The 16,430-nt window shown below is 42.3% G+C and overlaps 1 protein-coding gene across 1 annotated transcript; it reads right to left on the bottom strand.

Moving 5' to 3' along the window:
- Positions 1–823: 823 nt before the first annotated feature.
- LOC106597269 (sodium-dependent neutral amino acid transporter B(0)AT1) lies at positions 824–16,170 on the bottom strand. Its single transcript, XM_045719150.1, has 12 exons — positions 15,850–16,170; positions 9,002–9,142; positions 8,708–8,845; positions 7,713–7,894; positions 7,404–7,514; positions 7,036–7,148; positions 3,865–3,993; positions 3,362–3,518; positions 2,801–3,005; positions 2,399–2,558; positions 1,335–1,497; positions 824–1,086 (listed from the first exon to the last, which is right to left on the bottom strand). Exons 1-12 carry the CDS (start codon positions 16,052–16,054, stop codon positions 904–906), a joined length of 1,887 nt encoding a protein of 628 aa, XP_045575106.1. The 5' UTR covers positions 16,055–16,170; the 3' UTR covers positions 824–903.
- Positions 16,171–16,430: the final 260 nt, after the last annotated feature.

The following is a 16,430-nucleotide window of genomic DNA, read 5'->3' as shown; positions in this document are numbered from 1 at the left end:
TACAAGGTGTCAAAAGCATTCCACAGGGATGCTGGCCCATGTTAACTTAAATGCTTCCCACAGTTGTGTCAAGTTGGCTGGAAGTTCTTTGGGTGGTGGACTATTCTTGATACACAGGGGAAACTGTTGTGTGAAAAACCCAGCAGCGTTGGAGTTCTTGACACAAACCGGTGCGCCTGACACCTACTACCATACCCCGTTCAAAGGCACTTAAATATTTTGTCTTGCCCATTGACCCTCTGAATGGCACACATACTCAATCCATGTCTCAAGGCATAAAAATCCTTCTTTAACCTGTCGCCTCGCCTTCATCTACACTGAGTAGGAGTGGATTTAACAAGTGACATGAAAAAAGGATCATGTCTTTCACCTGGTCAGTCTACGTCATGGAAAGAGCAGGTGTTCTTAATGTTTTGTACACTCAGTGTATGTTAAGTATTATGTTTACCAATAGATGGCAGTATTGACTCAATATGTAGTTTGCTTCCCACTTTCCGTAGCCCTTTAATGTCTGCTATAACCTCAAGAGACCTCAGGTAGCTTATGCCAGCTACATTCCTCTAATGTTATTCTAAGTTACAATGAAATACTAAAATGTACTTACATGTCCGGAGTCCTCGATCTAAGAAGCATCCTCAGATAATACAGTTTTCATTCATAGACATTTCAGTTTACAAGATATACAGCAATACTATGCTAAAAATCAAGTCAAATCACAATTTAAAGTCACAACACACTTTACAGAATGAAAGAAATGAAATAAATAATCATGAATAAATAAAAACAGTACATACGTTTATGAAAATGAATAAACGTTAAAGGCTTTGTATTTATGAAGTTTTTATTGGTGGGGAGTTATTACGGGTAATCAGGTACGGGATGTACCATCCTGAGCCTTGTCGTTCATGTCAATTTGGTTAGAGACTGTTTTGAGCTCTTGCTGTTCAGACTTCTATCTCTCTTCCTCCGTAAACATTTGAAGAGAGCAGTGCCAGGCACAGCTAGACTGGGTATCCCTGCCAGGATAAAGATTATCACATAGATCCAGGCTGGATAGGGCTTCTCCTCCAATGTAGGGAAGTTTTCCTGTAACGGAAGATGAATGGTATAAGGCTTTTAGTATGTCCGTGTTGTCACTGTAATGTACAGTACTGTACCATATGGAGATTATGTGACTAGTGGAGCTATACATGTAAATATAGGCATATGGAAAATCTTTGTTTGTGAGTAGTATGTTAAGAGGCCTGAAAACAAATGACAGCAACATTTATGTGTTGCAATTTGAATGTTTTGATTTCAACAGATTTATAGACTTGACAGAGCAAAAACAGTACCGATTCAGGATTCCAGGTTTTATATAGGAGCGTTTCGGTGACTTTAGTGATAAGGTAGAACACAAAGATGACAAACATGATGGCGGGGCTGACAAATCTCCATGTGATCTGCCAGAAGAAGTTGGGCTTGTGGCCGATCATGAACTTTATATCATCGTTGAACCTGGCACAGAGAGAGACACACAAAACAATTGTCATTATACAGTACCAGTCAAAAGTCTGGACACACCTACTCATTAAAGGGTTTTTCTTTATTTTTACTACTTTCTACAATGTAGAATAATAGTGAAGACGTAAAAGCCATAAAATAACACATATGGAATCATGTAGTAACCAAAAACGTGTTAAAAATGTATTTTATATTTTACATACTTCAAAGTAGCCACCCTTTGCCTTGATGACAGCTTTGCACACTCTTGGCATTCTCTCAACCAGCTTCATGAGGAATGTTTTTCCAACAGTCTTGAAGGAGTTCCCACATATGCTGAGCACTTGTTGGCTGCTTTTCCTTCACTCTGCGGTCCAACTCATCCCAAACCATCTCAATTGGGTTGAGGTCGGGTGATTGTGGAGGCCAGGTCATCTGATGCATACTACCTCAATTGGCCCGACCAAGCAGTGCCCCCGCACATTGGCTAACCGGGCTATCTGCATTGTGTTCCGCCACCCACCATCTGCCAAACCCTCTTTTACGCTACTGCTACTCTCTGTTTATCATATATGCATAGTCACATTAACCATATCTACATGTACATAATACCTCAATCAGCCCGACTAACCGGTGCCTGTATATAGCCTCGCTACTGTTATAGCCTCACTACTGTATATAGCCTCACTGCTGTTATTTTTCGCTGTCTTTTTACTGTTGTTTTTATTTCTTTACTTACTTACCTATTGTTCACCTAATACCTTTTTTGCACTGTTGGTTAGAGCCTGTAAGTAAGCATTTCACTGTAAGGTCTACACCTGTTGTATTCAACGCACGTGACAAATAAACTTTGATTTGATTTGATGTAATGTTTCGAACTCAACCCCCCATCTCACAGAATTAATGTATTACTCACCTATCAATACCATAGAGGTACACAACCCCGACCATCTCACAGAATGCAATGATCAGCAGAGGAATGGACCCAGCAAAGCTGTCAAAGAGGGACAGCCAGTAGTTCCCTGAGCCTTGGACAAATATCAGTCCAACAATGCAGCAGAGGACACATGTTATCCCTGTAACAGAATAAAGAACATGAGTTAAAGATATTTAACAAAGAGGCTTCAATCTCTCAACATTGGAAAAAATAGGTCTGGATTGCACTTGTCCAGAAACAGACTGGCCATAGGGCAGTTCGGGCAAATGACAGATAGGCTGGTCCATCTTTAGACCAGCGGGGGGTTTTGGTCCGAAGTAAATTAATGGTGTGTTGCCTGAGCTGATGTCCGGTCCCAGTCTGTCCCAACTCTTGTCTCACCTGTGGTGGCCTCTTTGGGCCAACTTTTGGGGAAAACCCCCAGGTCCTGAAGTGGTACAAGAACTCCTTCGATGTTGCCAAACATGGAGGACAGGCCGAGACAGAAGAGCATGATGAAGAACAAGACTGACCAAACAGGAGATACAGGCATCTTAGTGATGGCCTCTGTGAACACGATAAAGGCCAGACCAGTTCCTTCAACCCCCTGTAGCAAGACACATAGAGAAGGAGTGGAATTAGAGCCTGTTTTAAATAACATTGTGTTACTACACTGTATAGGACTAGAATATTCAGTGTATAGTTCCCTTTGGGATTGCCATTGCCATATAGTCAAGCTAAAATAATATTCTTATATTGTCAGTATTTATACGATGAAATTAAAAGCATGTGGAGCATGTACGTAAGAGACCTTAGCTAGCTTTAAAACTCTGGTTTCCCATTTACAGATTAGGCCTACTGCTGGACTAAAAAGCACTTTCAATGGAGAATCTCATTGAGCATGCTTTTTAGTCCGGGACTACGGTTAATCTGTGTCTGGGAAACCAGCCCTAAAAATCATACCTCGCTGAGGAAAGTGTTCAAGTCACAGGTCTTCAAGTTGAGTCCCTGAATGACTTCTGGATGTGTTCCATTGAGACTCTGGAGAACCTGATCATAGTTGCTTTCAGTGACGTTTCCCTCGGGAAGATCAAATGTATTCAGCAGTGCCAGGATATTTCTACAGAATCATTGTGGAAAATGAGTTGACGTCATGGTAACTTTCGTGGTAACATTACATCTAACTATGTCACATCGGCTATTATACTGTCATATCGGATGTAGGGGGCACTGTTAGGTACATTTAGGGTTGCAAAATTCCCCGATTTTACAGAAATTGTGGTTGGAGGATTCCCAGATGTCCTGCTTATCCCATCCTGATTCCATGACTCTTCCAACTGGGATTTCTGAAAAACCTGGGAATTTTGGGAAAGGTGACGAATTTTGGCAACTGTACTCATATCATATCGGATGCAGTGAGTACTGTAGTAGGAACATGTCATCTACAGAGACGGGTAGATTCCTACCCGCCAAGACAGTTGTCAAATCTCTCTGTGGCTCTGAAACCAATGATGGTGTAGATGACTGTTGCAGCGTAGACGGAGGTGAAGCCATTGACGGCAGAGATGATCACTGCATCCTGTTCACAGTTGTTACTGGGGATCAAAAACAACAACGTCCTGCTCAAATCAAATCAAATCAAATGTTATTGGTCACATACACATGGTTAGCAGATGTTAATGCGAATGTAGCAAAATGCTTGTGCTTCTAGTTCTGACCATGCAGTAATATCTAACAAGTAATCTAACAATTTCACAACAACTACCTTATATACTGTACACAAGTGTAAAGGAATGAATAAGAATGTACTGTCATGACGTTGCCGTGTTGGTGAGGTTTATGACCCCCATAAATATCTTCCCCCTTTCCTCTCTCTACTCTACAGATGTGACTGTTGGAAAGCCCTTTGTAAACATAGAGAGAGTCTGGTAACGTCAAAAGGGTGGGGAACAGAACCATATTTCGGTAATCCAACCAGCTGAAAATATGCATTGGTACTTAAAGAATATGATGTCAGATCAGTTGTCGTCTGAGACATTGTTACTGATGATAGGATGACATGAAATGTATCTTGGAAAGTCTAGTCAGATTCACATGGAATTGTTGTGCAATTTAAATGTTTAAATATGAAACTATTTGTGAAAAGATGAAATGTAATTTTAGCTGTCATAAATGGTTTTCATAAAGTAAAAACTCTGCTCACTCAGTGCCCAAGTGAACAGACATTGGTTGTAAACTATGAAACACGCCCTTCTCTCCCACCACTACATAAGCCCCTTTACGAAAATGTAACTTTGTTGTTCCCGAGGACATGAGGACTGCTGTCCATACGTTAAAAGGGATAATATCAACTACAGAACTAAGCCAACCTCAGCGTGAGCTCTGGTTGAGAATGTTTGAACGACAATAAACTAACGAAATTAGCATCGTGTTCCCGGTGACGTGAGGACTGCTGTCCATACCTTAAAAAGGGCGAATTTCAACGTGGAGGTGACGATCGACACGCCGGAAGGATGAATTTCGACTATACCAGCCAGAATATAGCATAAGTGTATAGTATGGCAACCTGGTATGAACTTTGAACTCTTATTCACTAAAGAAGAGCTACCTCCTAGCCGTTGAGTTAGCAGCTGCAGCTGTAAACGTGGTCTAGGAAAGGACGGACAAAGTATTTGATCTACCACACGACAACGGTACTACAACGTATCCACTTTACCACCAGACATTCTTCAGAGGACAAGACATCCCTGCTGGGCAACCCAGCCTTCCATCTATGACCAATCTATCGAAGCGCAGCTCAGAGTAAATATTTCTTGCATTTTCCTTTTCCAAGTGGGCGGTTATTTAGAATGCATAAGATTACAATAGCATAGCTTCACGAGGTCTGATAGCGACCCAAACCTTTTGTTCCTCAGTCTTCCCGCGCTTTCATTCAAACCCAACCCCCTTTCTTTGTGTAACCGGCCGTCATACCAGTTCCGTCCACTAGGGACGTTTTCTTGTATGACATAATTAGTAATCAACGTATGATCCATCCTGTGTATATGTAATTCTGTGTGATTATTTAGAAAATAAATAATTAAACCAAATGTTGTATTGCTGATTCAACTTGTTAGCCAGGGTTCGTGAAGATAACCAAGAATTTACGACGTTCAGATGAGACTGAATACGGTGACAATTAATGATTGACTACTTTTGGGGTAAAAGATTACCAGGTCTTTAAGAGTTTATTCGGAAGATAACAGGTCTATTAACATTCTTTCTAGATAATTACATTTACATGATTAGTTTAATCAGGTAATATTAATTACAGAGAAATTATTTTATAAAATAGCATGTCATATCACTTAATCTGGCATAGCAAAGACACAACAGTACATATAAATATATGGATGAGCGATGGCTGTGCGGCATAGGCAAGATGCAGTAGATGCTATAGAGTACAGTATATACATATGAGATGAGTAATGTATGGTATGTAAACATTATATAAAGTGGCATTGTTTAAAGTGACTAGCGATACATTTATTACATATAATATTTTATTATTAAAGTGGCTAGAGATTTGAGTCAGTATGTTGGCAGCAACCACTCAATGTTAGTGATGGCTGTTTAACAGTCTGATGGCCTTGAGAAAGAAGCTGTTTTTCAGTCTCTCGGTCCCAGCTTTGATGCACCTGTACTGACCTCGCCTTCTGGATGATAGTGGGGTGAACAGGCAGTGGCCCGTGTGGTTGTTGTCCTTGATGATATTTTTGTCCTTCCTGTGACATCGGATGGTGTAGGTGTCCTGGAGGGCAGGTAGTTTGCCCCCGATGATGTGTTGTGCAGACTTCACTACCCTCTGGAGAGCCTTACGGTTGTGGGCGGAGCAGTTGCCATACCAGGCGGTGATACAGTCTGACCCGATGCTCTTGATTGTGCATCTCTAAAAGTTTGTGAGTGTTTTCGGTGACAAGCCAAATTTCTTCAGCCTCCTGAAGAAATGCTGTCTGTGTGGGTGGACCATTTCAGTTTGTTTGTGATGTTGTGGCTGAGGAACTTAAAACTTTCCACCTTCTCCATTACTGTCCCATCGATGTGGATAGGGGGGTGCTCCCTCTGCTGTTTCCTGAAGTCGACGATCATCTCCTTTATTTTGTTGACTTTGAGTGTGAGGTTATTTTCCTGACACCACACTCCGAGGACCCTCACCTTCTCCCTGTAGGTCGTCTTGTCGTTGTTGGTAATCAAGCCTACCACTGTAGTGTCATCTGCAAACTTGATGATTGAGTTGGAGGCGTGCATGGCCACGCAGTCATGGGTGAACAGGGAGGACAGGAGAGGGCTGAGAACGCACCCTTGTGGGGCCTTAGTGTTGAGGATCAGCGGGATGGAGATGTTGTTTCCTACCCTCACCACCTGGGGGCGTCCCATCAGAAAGTCCAGGACCCAGTTGCACAGGGCGGGAACGAGACCCAGGTGCTGAGACTGAGCCTGTCCTAATATGAACACCATAACGCTCGATTTTAGCACAGTTGTCGTGCTTTATAACGCAATTCAAAAGTGTCCCAATACAACATAGTAAAACACTTTTTTCTAAAATATATAACACATTGATTAAACAATAGTAGTTTAGATGGATGATTGTGACTTACTACACAGAGTTGTAGCTGGAAAAAGAGATGAGTCCGCCAAATGCTATGGAGAAGGAATAGAACACCTGGGCACCTGCATCCAGCCAGGTAGTTGGGTTGGTCAGCTCTGTCAACTGGGACAACACAACGTTTTGTTACATGAATCACATTTACCTGATTTATATATGACCTATTTATCTGATATCATTTCAGGGATGGGTTTGCATTTCTTTTAGTGTGAGTTTTTTTGTGAAGTGTAACGGTGTCCCAAATGGCATCCTATTCCCTGTATAGTGCACTACTTTTAACCAGGGCCCATATGGCTGTAGTCAAAAGTAGTACACTATGTAGAGAATAGGTTGCCATTTGGACCACAACACTTGACTTACGTCCGGGGTGAAAAGAAACACGACTCCACTCAAAGAGCCTTTCAAAGTCAGACCTCTGATCAGGAAAATGCTCAACACGACGTAGGGTAGCGTTGAGGTGATATACACAGCCTATGATGAGAGGGTAGACAGTGATTTCACTATATCTTTATTTGTATTCGCAATCACTGAGACATGATACATAAAACTTCCTTTATACTATTTTATTTGTCCATTTGTCCATTTTCATCCATTGTTATTGGTCCTAATTGGATATAGATGTGAACGTTAACATGTAGTCCTGGTCTCAGATAGATTGAGCTGCTCTACCTTCCCAGTGGTCTCGATGCCTCGGATGATGCAGATATAGAGCACGGCCCAGGCACTGACCAGACACAGCACCATCCACCACTGTAGACCCCCGTTTTCACCGATGTCTGGGGTGGTGTTCAGGGTCTCTCTGTACCAGAAGTAATCCACCGGGGAGCTCTGCTCACACTCTGACACCAGGCCTGGGACATTTAGGTAAAGAATTGACAAATAATACATTATTATAATTAGACATACACGACTGGATGATTCATACATAGGTTGCATCCCAAACAGCACACTATTCCCTTGTGCAATACTTTCGACCCGGGCCAATAGAGCTCTGGTCAAAAGTATTACACTATAGGGAATACGGTGGCATTTAGGATGCAGACAATGTTCAGCCATAGTACATGTAGAGTATCTTCAGATTCCATAATAAATGTACTTCTTCCTTGTAATGTAGCTGTCATCCTGAGTGTGAAGCATGTTTATCAGGGTTGAGGTCAATTCCATTTCAATTCAGTTAATTAAATCAGAAAGTAAACTAACATTTTTCTCAGTTCTCCTCTATGAAATATCTGTTGGCTTTCTGAATTTGCTGAATTTTAAATGGAATTGACCCCTGACCCCCATAATGTCTCAAATACTATACAGTACATCTGCTACTCTCGGTTGTCATCTATGCATAGTCACTTTAATAAGTCTACCTACATGTACATACTACCTCAACTAACCGGTGCCCCCGCACATTGAGTCTGGAGTGGCACCCCCCTGTATATAGTCTTGCTATTGTTATTTTACTGCTGCTCTTTAATTACTTGTCACTTTTATCTCTTATTCTTATACGTATTTTTTTTTAACTGCATTGTTGGTTAGGGGCTTGTAAGTAAGCATTTCACTGTAAGGTCTACACCTATTGTATTCGGCACATGTGTCTAAATACAATTTGATTTGATTTGATTTCTCATTTTCACCAGTCTTGCATGGAGACTGTGTCTGTACTGAACTCTTACCTGTTAGATTGTAATTGAGGGGACACTGGCTCCAAGGCAGCGTCTCTTGGAAGGAGTTAAACAAGTACCACATCACCCAGGCCATGATGGTGTTGTAGTACAGGCTGATCATCAAAGAAACAAACATGGACGCTATGCCTGGCAAGAACACAGAGCAGTGAGTCCATGATGACTTAAGGTTTATTGAAGCATCACGTGTAGCTCTGGTCCCGGGGCGTTTCTCTGCTGCTTACATGCAGCAAACTGCACGTTATGTATTTGCCCTGGACCAGAGATAGGGAAAGTGTTGCTTACCAACTCCAGCTAAGTAAGGATGAATTGTTGACCACACGCCTAAACTGCCTTTCCTTAGACGTTGACCAATAGCAAACTCCAGATGGAGCAGGGGAACACCTTCTAGAACCAGTAGGATCAGGAAAGGAATCATGAATGCACCTGAGAACAAAGGGGCCACAATCAAAGCTCTTAAATCATTGGTACATATCCATGACTCTTAATGACATCTCATGACGTACAGACACCTGCAGATGTAATGGAGTGTATATTACAAGTCTTCTGTATCATATATAGGGGTGGCAGGTAGCCAAGTGGTTCGAGCGTTGGGCCATTAACCGAAAGGCTGCTGGATCGAATCCCCGAGCTGATAAGGTAAGAATCTGTCGTTCTGCCCCTGAACAAGGCAGTTAACCCACTGTTCCCCGATAGGCTGTCATTCTAAATAATAATTTGTTCTTAACTGACTTGCCTAGTTAAATAAAGGTTCAAATTTAAATATGAAACACCTGTACTGGGGTATGGATAAAAACACAGGGCTCATAGATACACATACCTGTCTATGTAAACATACTGCCAAAAAAAGGATAGAAACAGATGGAGAGAAACAATAAAACCACTTGAGAATCACATAACACTGATGTCCTTTTAAGGAGACAAGTCAATACACCTGTTGCAGGCAGGGATGGCTGAAGTAAAGGATTTACTGTGGCACGGGATAGTGATGGTGTTGGTGGTTCAATGTGCAAGTGATTATCCCTCAGTTCACAACAAACACTTCTCAAGGCTTTCCTGTCCATTATCAATCTTCAGTAGATAACAGTCTTTATCTGCCTTAACAGTCCTTATGTGTCATTCAGGTGCTTGTAGTCAAACGGTTTCCATAGAACGTGATGGGATGTAACCGTAAGTCCATTTAGGCACTCTCTCTGTATTTAGATAAGATAAGAGCAGAAGTGTTTCATTCTATTTATCACACTGGGTGGATTTGACTGGGCTACAGCACCCTATCTACCCTGGGTCGGCACAAGAGAACACATGCTGTAGTTACAGCCCTCATTATCCCAGTGTATAACCATTAGAAATAGTCTTCTCAATGTTTGCCAACAATACAGTAGATGGCTATACAGTGTCTTCAGAAAGTATTCACACCCCTTGACTTTTTCCACATTTTGTTGTGTTACAGTCTGAATTTAAAATGGATTCAATTGAGACGTTGTGTCCCTGGCCTACACACAATACCTCATCATGTCAAAGTGGAATTATGTTTTGTGAAATTCTTACAAATGAATAAAAAATGAAAAGCTGAAAATGTAAGTATTCAACCCCTTTGTTATGGCAAGCCTAAATAAGTTCAGGAGTGAAAATGTGCCTTACAAGTCACAATAAGTTGCATGGACTCTACAATAAAGTGTTTTACATGATTTTTTTAATGACTACCTCATCTCTGTACCCCACACATACATTTATCTATAAGGTTCCTCAGTCAAGTAGTGAATTTCAAAAACAGATTCAACTACATAGACCAGCGACTTTTTCCAATATCTTGCAAAGAAGGGCAACTATTGGTAGAAGGATACAAAAAAAGCAGACATTGAATATTCCTTTGAGCATGGTGAAGTTATTAATTACACTTTGGATGGTGTATCAGTACACCCAGTCACTACAAAGATGTAGGTGTCCTTCCTAAATCAGTTGCCGGAGAGGAAGGAAACCGCTCAGGGATTTTACCATGAGGCCAATGGACTTTAACCCTCCTGCTGGGTTCCGGTCGAATTTGACCGATTTACAAGGTTTCTCTCTGAAAATGTAGTTAATTTAATCTGATTGTCATAAGGTTCCATGACTTTGTCCACACAGGGCATCTGAACACACAAAATACATTTGGATGATTTTCATAACATTTTGGGTGTTTTATTTAACTTTTGTACACCTGTGGTGTTCCCGGTCAAAAATGACCGGTCATTAGAAATGAATGGGTGAGACTACAATTAGTGTATAAAATTGAGTTCAAGCACATGCCCATTCATCAGATGGACACACTTCCTCTCCCAGACCCCCACATGCACGTGTGTTTGAACACACACACACACCTCACTCCCCTTCTTGGCTTCCATGGCAACCCCCACAGGAACCTTTCCCCAATATAATCTTTCCCCCACGGGAACCACACCTGTTGGTATTCTCACAAACAATCGCAACATTGTTTCAATAATATTTATAACTTTTCTCGCAGCTCTGGTATATAAAGCTTTTTTTGAGGCCTTGCTCACAATTCATTCTGTGGCAGCACAATGACCAAACAATATACTGTATGTGAGGCTCTTGATCTTATCTTTGATCATGACACTGGTGAGGAGGAGAGAGTCCTTGTTAAACTTTGACACAAAGTAGTCTGTGATAAATAGCACAATATGTTTCATCTGAGTATTTGTTATAGTCAAAATAATCCATACATTATGCTTTTTCTACTCAAAAACTAGTTGTATGAGCTCAGGTCAATGAGGCCAACAGGCCATAAATAGCAAATAGAAGTTCAAAACTTGTAATGTTCACAAGAACTTAAGTTGATAAAAAGATCTAACACAACATTAGGTGATAATATATGTATTATTATGGATTTATAATCAGCTATAATGGGGCGGTCATTTTGGACCGGGAACACAGAATGAATTAACATGAAACGAACTCAGCAGTAGGGTTATTAAAACAGTTACAGAGTTTAATGGCTGTGATATAAGAAAATTGAGGATGGATCAACAACATTGTAGTCATTCCACAATACTAAACTAATTTACAGAGTTAAAAGGAAGCCTGTATAGAACAAAAAATATTCCGAAACATGCATCCTTTATGAAATAAAGCACTAAAGTAATAATGCAAAAAAATTGAATGAACTTTATGTCCTGAATACAAAGTGTTATGTTTGGGGCAAATCCAACACAACACATCCCTGAATACCACTCTTCATATTTTCAAGCATGGTGGTGGCTGCATCATGGTATGGGTATGCTTGTCATCGACTGGGGAGATTTATAGGATAAAACGAAACCTAATAGAACTAAGCACAGGCCAAATCCTAGAGGAAAACCTGGTTCAGTTTGCTTTCCAACAGACACAACAGACGTTCACCTTTCAGCAGGACAATAACCTTAAAGACAAGGCCAAATATACACTGGAGTTGTTTACCAAGACGACGTTCAATGTTCCTGAGTGGGCTAGTTACAGATTTTACTTAAATCAGCTTGAAGATCTATGGCAAGACTTGAAAATGGCTGTCTAGAAATGATCAACAACCAACTTGAGTTAGAAGAATGTTAAAAATAATAATATGCAAATATTGTACAATCCAGGTGTGCAAAGCTTTAAAAGACTTACCCAGAAAGACTCACAGCTGTAATTGCTGCCAAAGGTGATTCTAACATGTTTTGACTCAGGGGTGTGAATACTTTTGTAAAATGTATATTTCAACACATTTGCAAACATTTCTAAAAACATGTTTTCACTTTGTCATTATGGGGTATTGTGTGTAGATTGTGAATAGTGAATTCAAATAAATATAATTGAATTCAGGCTGTAACACAACAAAATGTGGAATAAATCAAGGGGTATGAATACTTTCTGAAGGCACTGTAGCATCATGTGTTTGGCGACATGGGCAAAGTGCAAATTAATAACTAAATTAATAAATTAATACTAACTGACAATCAGTTAGGTATTTTTCCTGGGATCTATCTATAGACTCCAGGCATATCCTCTCCATCAGTCATTGACAAGTCAATATGACTGGAGGTGTGATGTAAATCAAGCTTTAACACCTATACAAGGCTTGTCAGCATAAGTAGTAGTAATAAGTTACTACATTAGCTAATGAAATGCAGTGTTTGTGGTGCTGGAGCCTCCACAGAGACAGATCACCACGGAGCCTCCACAGAGACAGATCACCATGGAGCCTCCATAGAGACAGATCACCATGGAGCCTACATAGAGACAGATCACCATGGAGCCTACATAGAGACAGATCACCATGGAGCCTCCATAGAGACAGATCACCACGGAGCCTCCATAGAGGCAGATCACCATGGAGCCTCCATAGAGACAGATCACCATGGAGCCTACATAGAGACAGATCACCATGGAGCCTACATAGAGACAGATCACCATGGAGCCTACATAGAGACAGATCACCATGGAGCCTCCATAGAGACAGATCACCATGGAGCCTCCATAGAGACAGATCACCATGGAGCCTCCATAGAGACAGATCACCATGGAGCCTACATAGAGACAGATCACCATGGAGCCTACATAGAGACAGATCACCATGGAGCCTCCATAGAGACAGATCACCATGGAGCCTCCATAGAGACAGATCACCACAGAGCCTCCATAGAGACAGATCACCATGGAGCCGACATAGAGACAGATCACCACGGAGCCTCCATAGAGACAGATCACCACGGAGCCTCCATAGAGACAGATCACCACGGAGCCTCCATAGAGACAGATCACCACGGAGCCTCCAGAGAGACAGATCACCATGGAGCCTCCATAGAGACAGATCACCATGGAGCCTCCATAGAGACAGATCACCATGGAGCCTCCATAGAGCCAGATCACCACGGAGCCTCCATAGAGACAGATCACCATGGAGCCTCCATAGAGCCAGATCACCACGGAGCCTCCATATAGACAGATCACCATGGAGCCTCCATAGAGACAGATCACCATGGTTAGACTACCGTAAATTCCGGACAATAAGGCTTTGAACAACGCGGCTTAAACAATGACGCGGCTAATATATGGATTTTTCCCACTTTCAATTTTTTTTTCCAAAAAAAAAAACATTTTGTGACGTGCTCAGTTTTTTGGCGGCATGAAGCTTTCATTAGACCAATGAAATAGCCGAACGGGTTAAGGTCAAACAACTTTTTTGTTTACTGTTTAGATTAAATCGAGCGCTCTCGAACTTCCCATCGTTCTGATTACGGTAGTCATTTTGTCACCCTCATCATGGCAAAGACACGGAGAAATGCATATGATGCAGCTTTGAAGTTGAAGGCGATTTATCTGGCTGTTGGAAAAGGAAATAGAGCTGCTGCACGGGAGCTTGGTCTTAATGAGTCGATGATAAGACGTTGGAAACAGCAGCGTGAGGAATTGTCTCAGTGCAAAAAGACAACTAAAGCTTACTGCTAATTTTTTATTTTTTGTTACAAGCCATGTTTCGTTAAAGCCTATTTATTTTTGTTACAAGCCGTGTTTCGTTAAAGCCTGTGTAAAGTTCATTTGTTTCAATGTACCGGTAGGCACCTGCGGCTTATAGACATGTGCGGCTTATTTATGTTCAAAATAATATATTTTTTTTAATTCAGTGGGTGCGGCTTATATTCAGGTGCGCTTAATAGTCCGGAGATTACGGTACACATAAACTAGTGACATAAACAGCAGACATGTTTTTCACTGTTCTCATTAGTTCTGTGTTTTTATTGTATTGTAAGTACACTTAATGTACCTGAGAACAGTGGAACAATGTGTGCAATGTGTAATTAGAATATGTGTTAAACTGCACCTACAATAATAAGAACACTGTAAAGTAAAGCAAAATCTGTATTTTCCCACGGTCACCAAATACAGATTGTTCATCACGCAAATCAGATAAGTACATGAGCTTTCCCTGTACAAGTGATCCCATCCAACCCCATCCAACCACACCACACCACAGCACAACCCATTCAACCCATCCAACCACACCACAGCCCATCCAACCCCATCCAACCACACCACACCACAGCACAACCCATTCAACCCATCCAACCACACCACAGCCCATCCAACCCCATCCAACCACACCACACCACAGCACAACCCATTCAACCCATCCAACCACACCACAGCCCATCCAACCACACCACACCACACCACAGCACAACCCATTCAACCCATCCAACCACACCACAGCCCATCCAACCCCATCCAACCACACCACACCACAGCACAACCCATTCAACCCATCCAACCACACCACAGCCCATCCAACCACACCACACCACAGCACAACCCATTCAACCCATCCAACCACACCACACCACAGCACAACCCATTCAACCCATCCAACCACACCACAGCCCATCCAACCACACCACACCACAGCACATCCCATTCAACCCATCCAACCACACCACACCACAGCACAACCCATTCAACCCATCCAACCACACCACAGCCCATCCAACCACACCACACCACAGCACATCCCATTCAACCCATCCAACCACACCACAGCACAACCCATTCAACCCATCCAACCATACCACAGCCCATCCAACCACACCACACCACAGCACAACCCATCCAACCCTTCCAACCCTTCCAACCCCATCCAACCAAACCCCACCCCATCCAATCCAACCTCATCCAACCACACCACAGCTCATCCAACCCCATCCAACCACACCACAGCACCCACACCACAGCTCCTTCTAACATCCTTCAAAATTTCAACACATGATCTGCAAACATTTCTAAAAACATGTTTCCACACCCCATCCAACCCATCCAACCCCATCCAACCACACCACACCCCATCCAACCCATCCGACCCATCCAACCACACCACACCAAACCCCATTCAACCCCATCCAACCACACCACACCAAACCCCATTCAACCCCATCCAACCACACCACAACCCAAATAACCACACATGTACAGCACACCACATCTAACCCCATCCAACCACACCACAAACCATCCAACCCCATCCAATTCCATCCAACCACACCACAGCCCATCCAACCACACCACACCACAGCCAACCCCATTCAACCACACCCCATCCAAACCCACCACAGCACTACAACACCTACCTCCCCCATGACTCTGGCAAAGGTAAGGGAATCTCCATACGTTCCCCAGCCCCACACAGAACCCCACGCAGGTGAGCATGTATTGGGTCTTGTTGTCCCATTTGGGCCTGTCTCCACTCCCAGCCTCTTCCGTCTCCAGCTGGTCCAGCTCCTCATGGGACAGGATCCTGTCTTCCAGGCCTGGGTTGGGCAGCTGTAGTCTCATGGTTCCTCCAGTGTAGATGGCCAGGTTCAGCAGTGTGACAGGGGAGAGCTGATTTATAGGTTACTGGTAGCTGGTACACTAGCTGAGGTGTGGAAAAACTGGTTGCCAACTTTGCAAAACAGCCTTTCAACTGAACTTGTTTTAGTAGATGATTGCTTTACCAAGCTGAAGAGTGACACGTGAAGTTATCTTGTCAAGTGTGACTCAACCAAAACAACACGTTCAACAATAATTGATATATTATCTGAGAGGGAGGTGTCAGGGATGCACAGAGCCATCCTGTATCTCTTTGCATATCCTACTGTGCACTCTTTCTGATAATGATGTTTATGAGACCCGAGGTTCAGATACTGATGTTTAACCTCTAGGCTATAGG

This window comes from Salmo salar, chromosome ssa05 (genome assembly GCF_905237065.1).
Source record: "Salmo salar chromosome ssa05, Ssal_v3.1, whole genome shotgun sequence".
NCBI lineage: Eukaryota > Metazoa > Chordata > Actinopteri > Salmoniformes > Salmonidae > Salmo > Salmo salar.
This window is presented reverse-complemented; position numbering and strand designations above follow the sequence as displayed.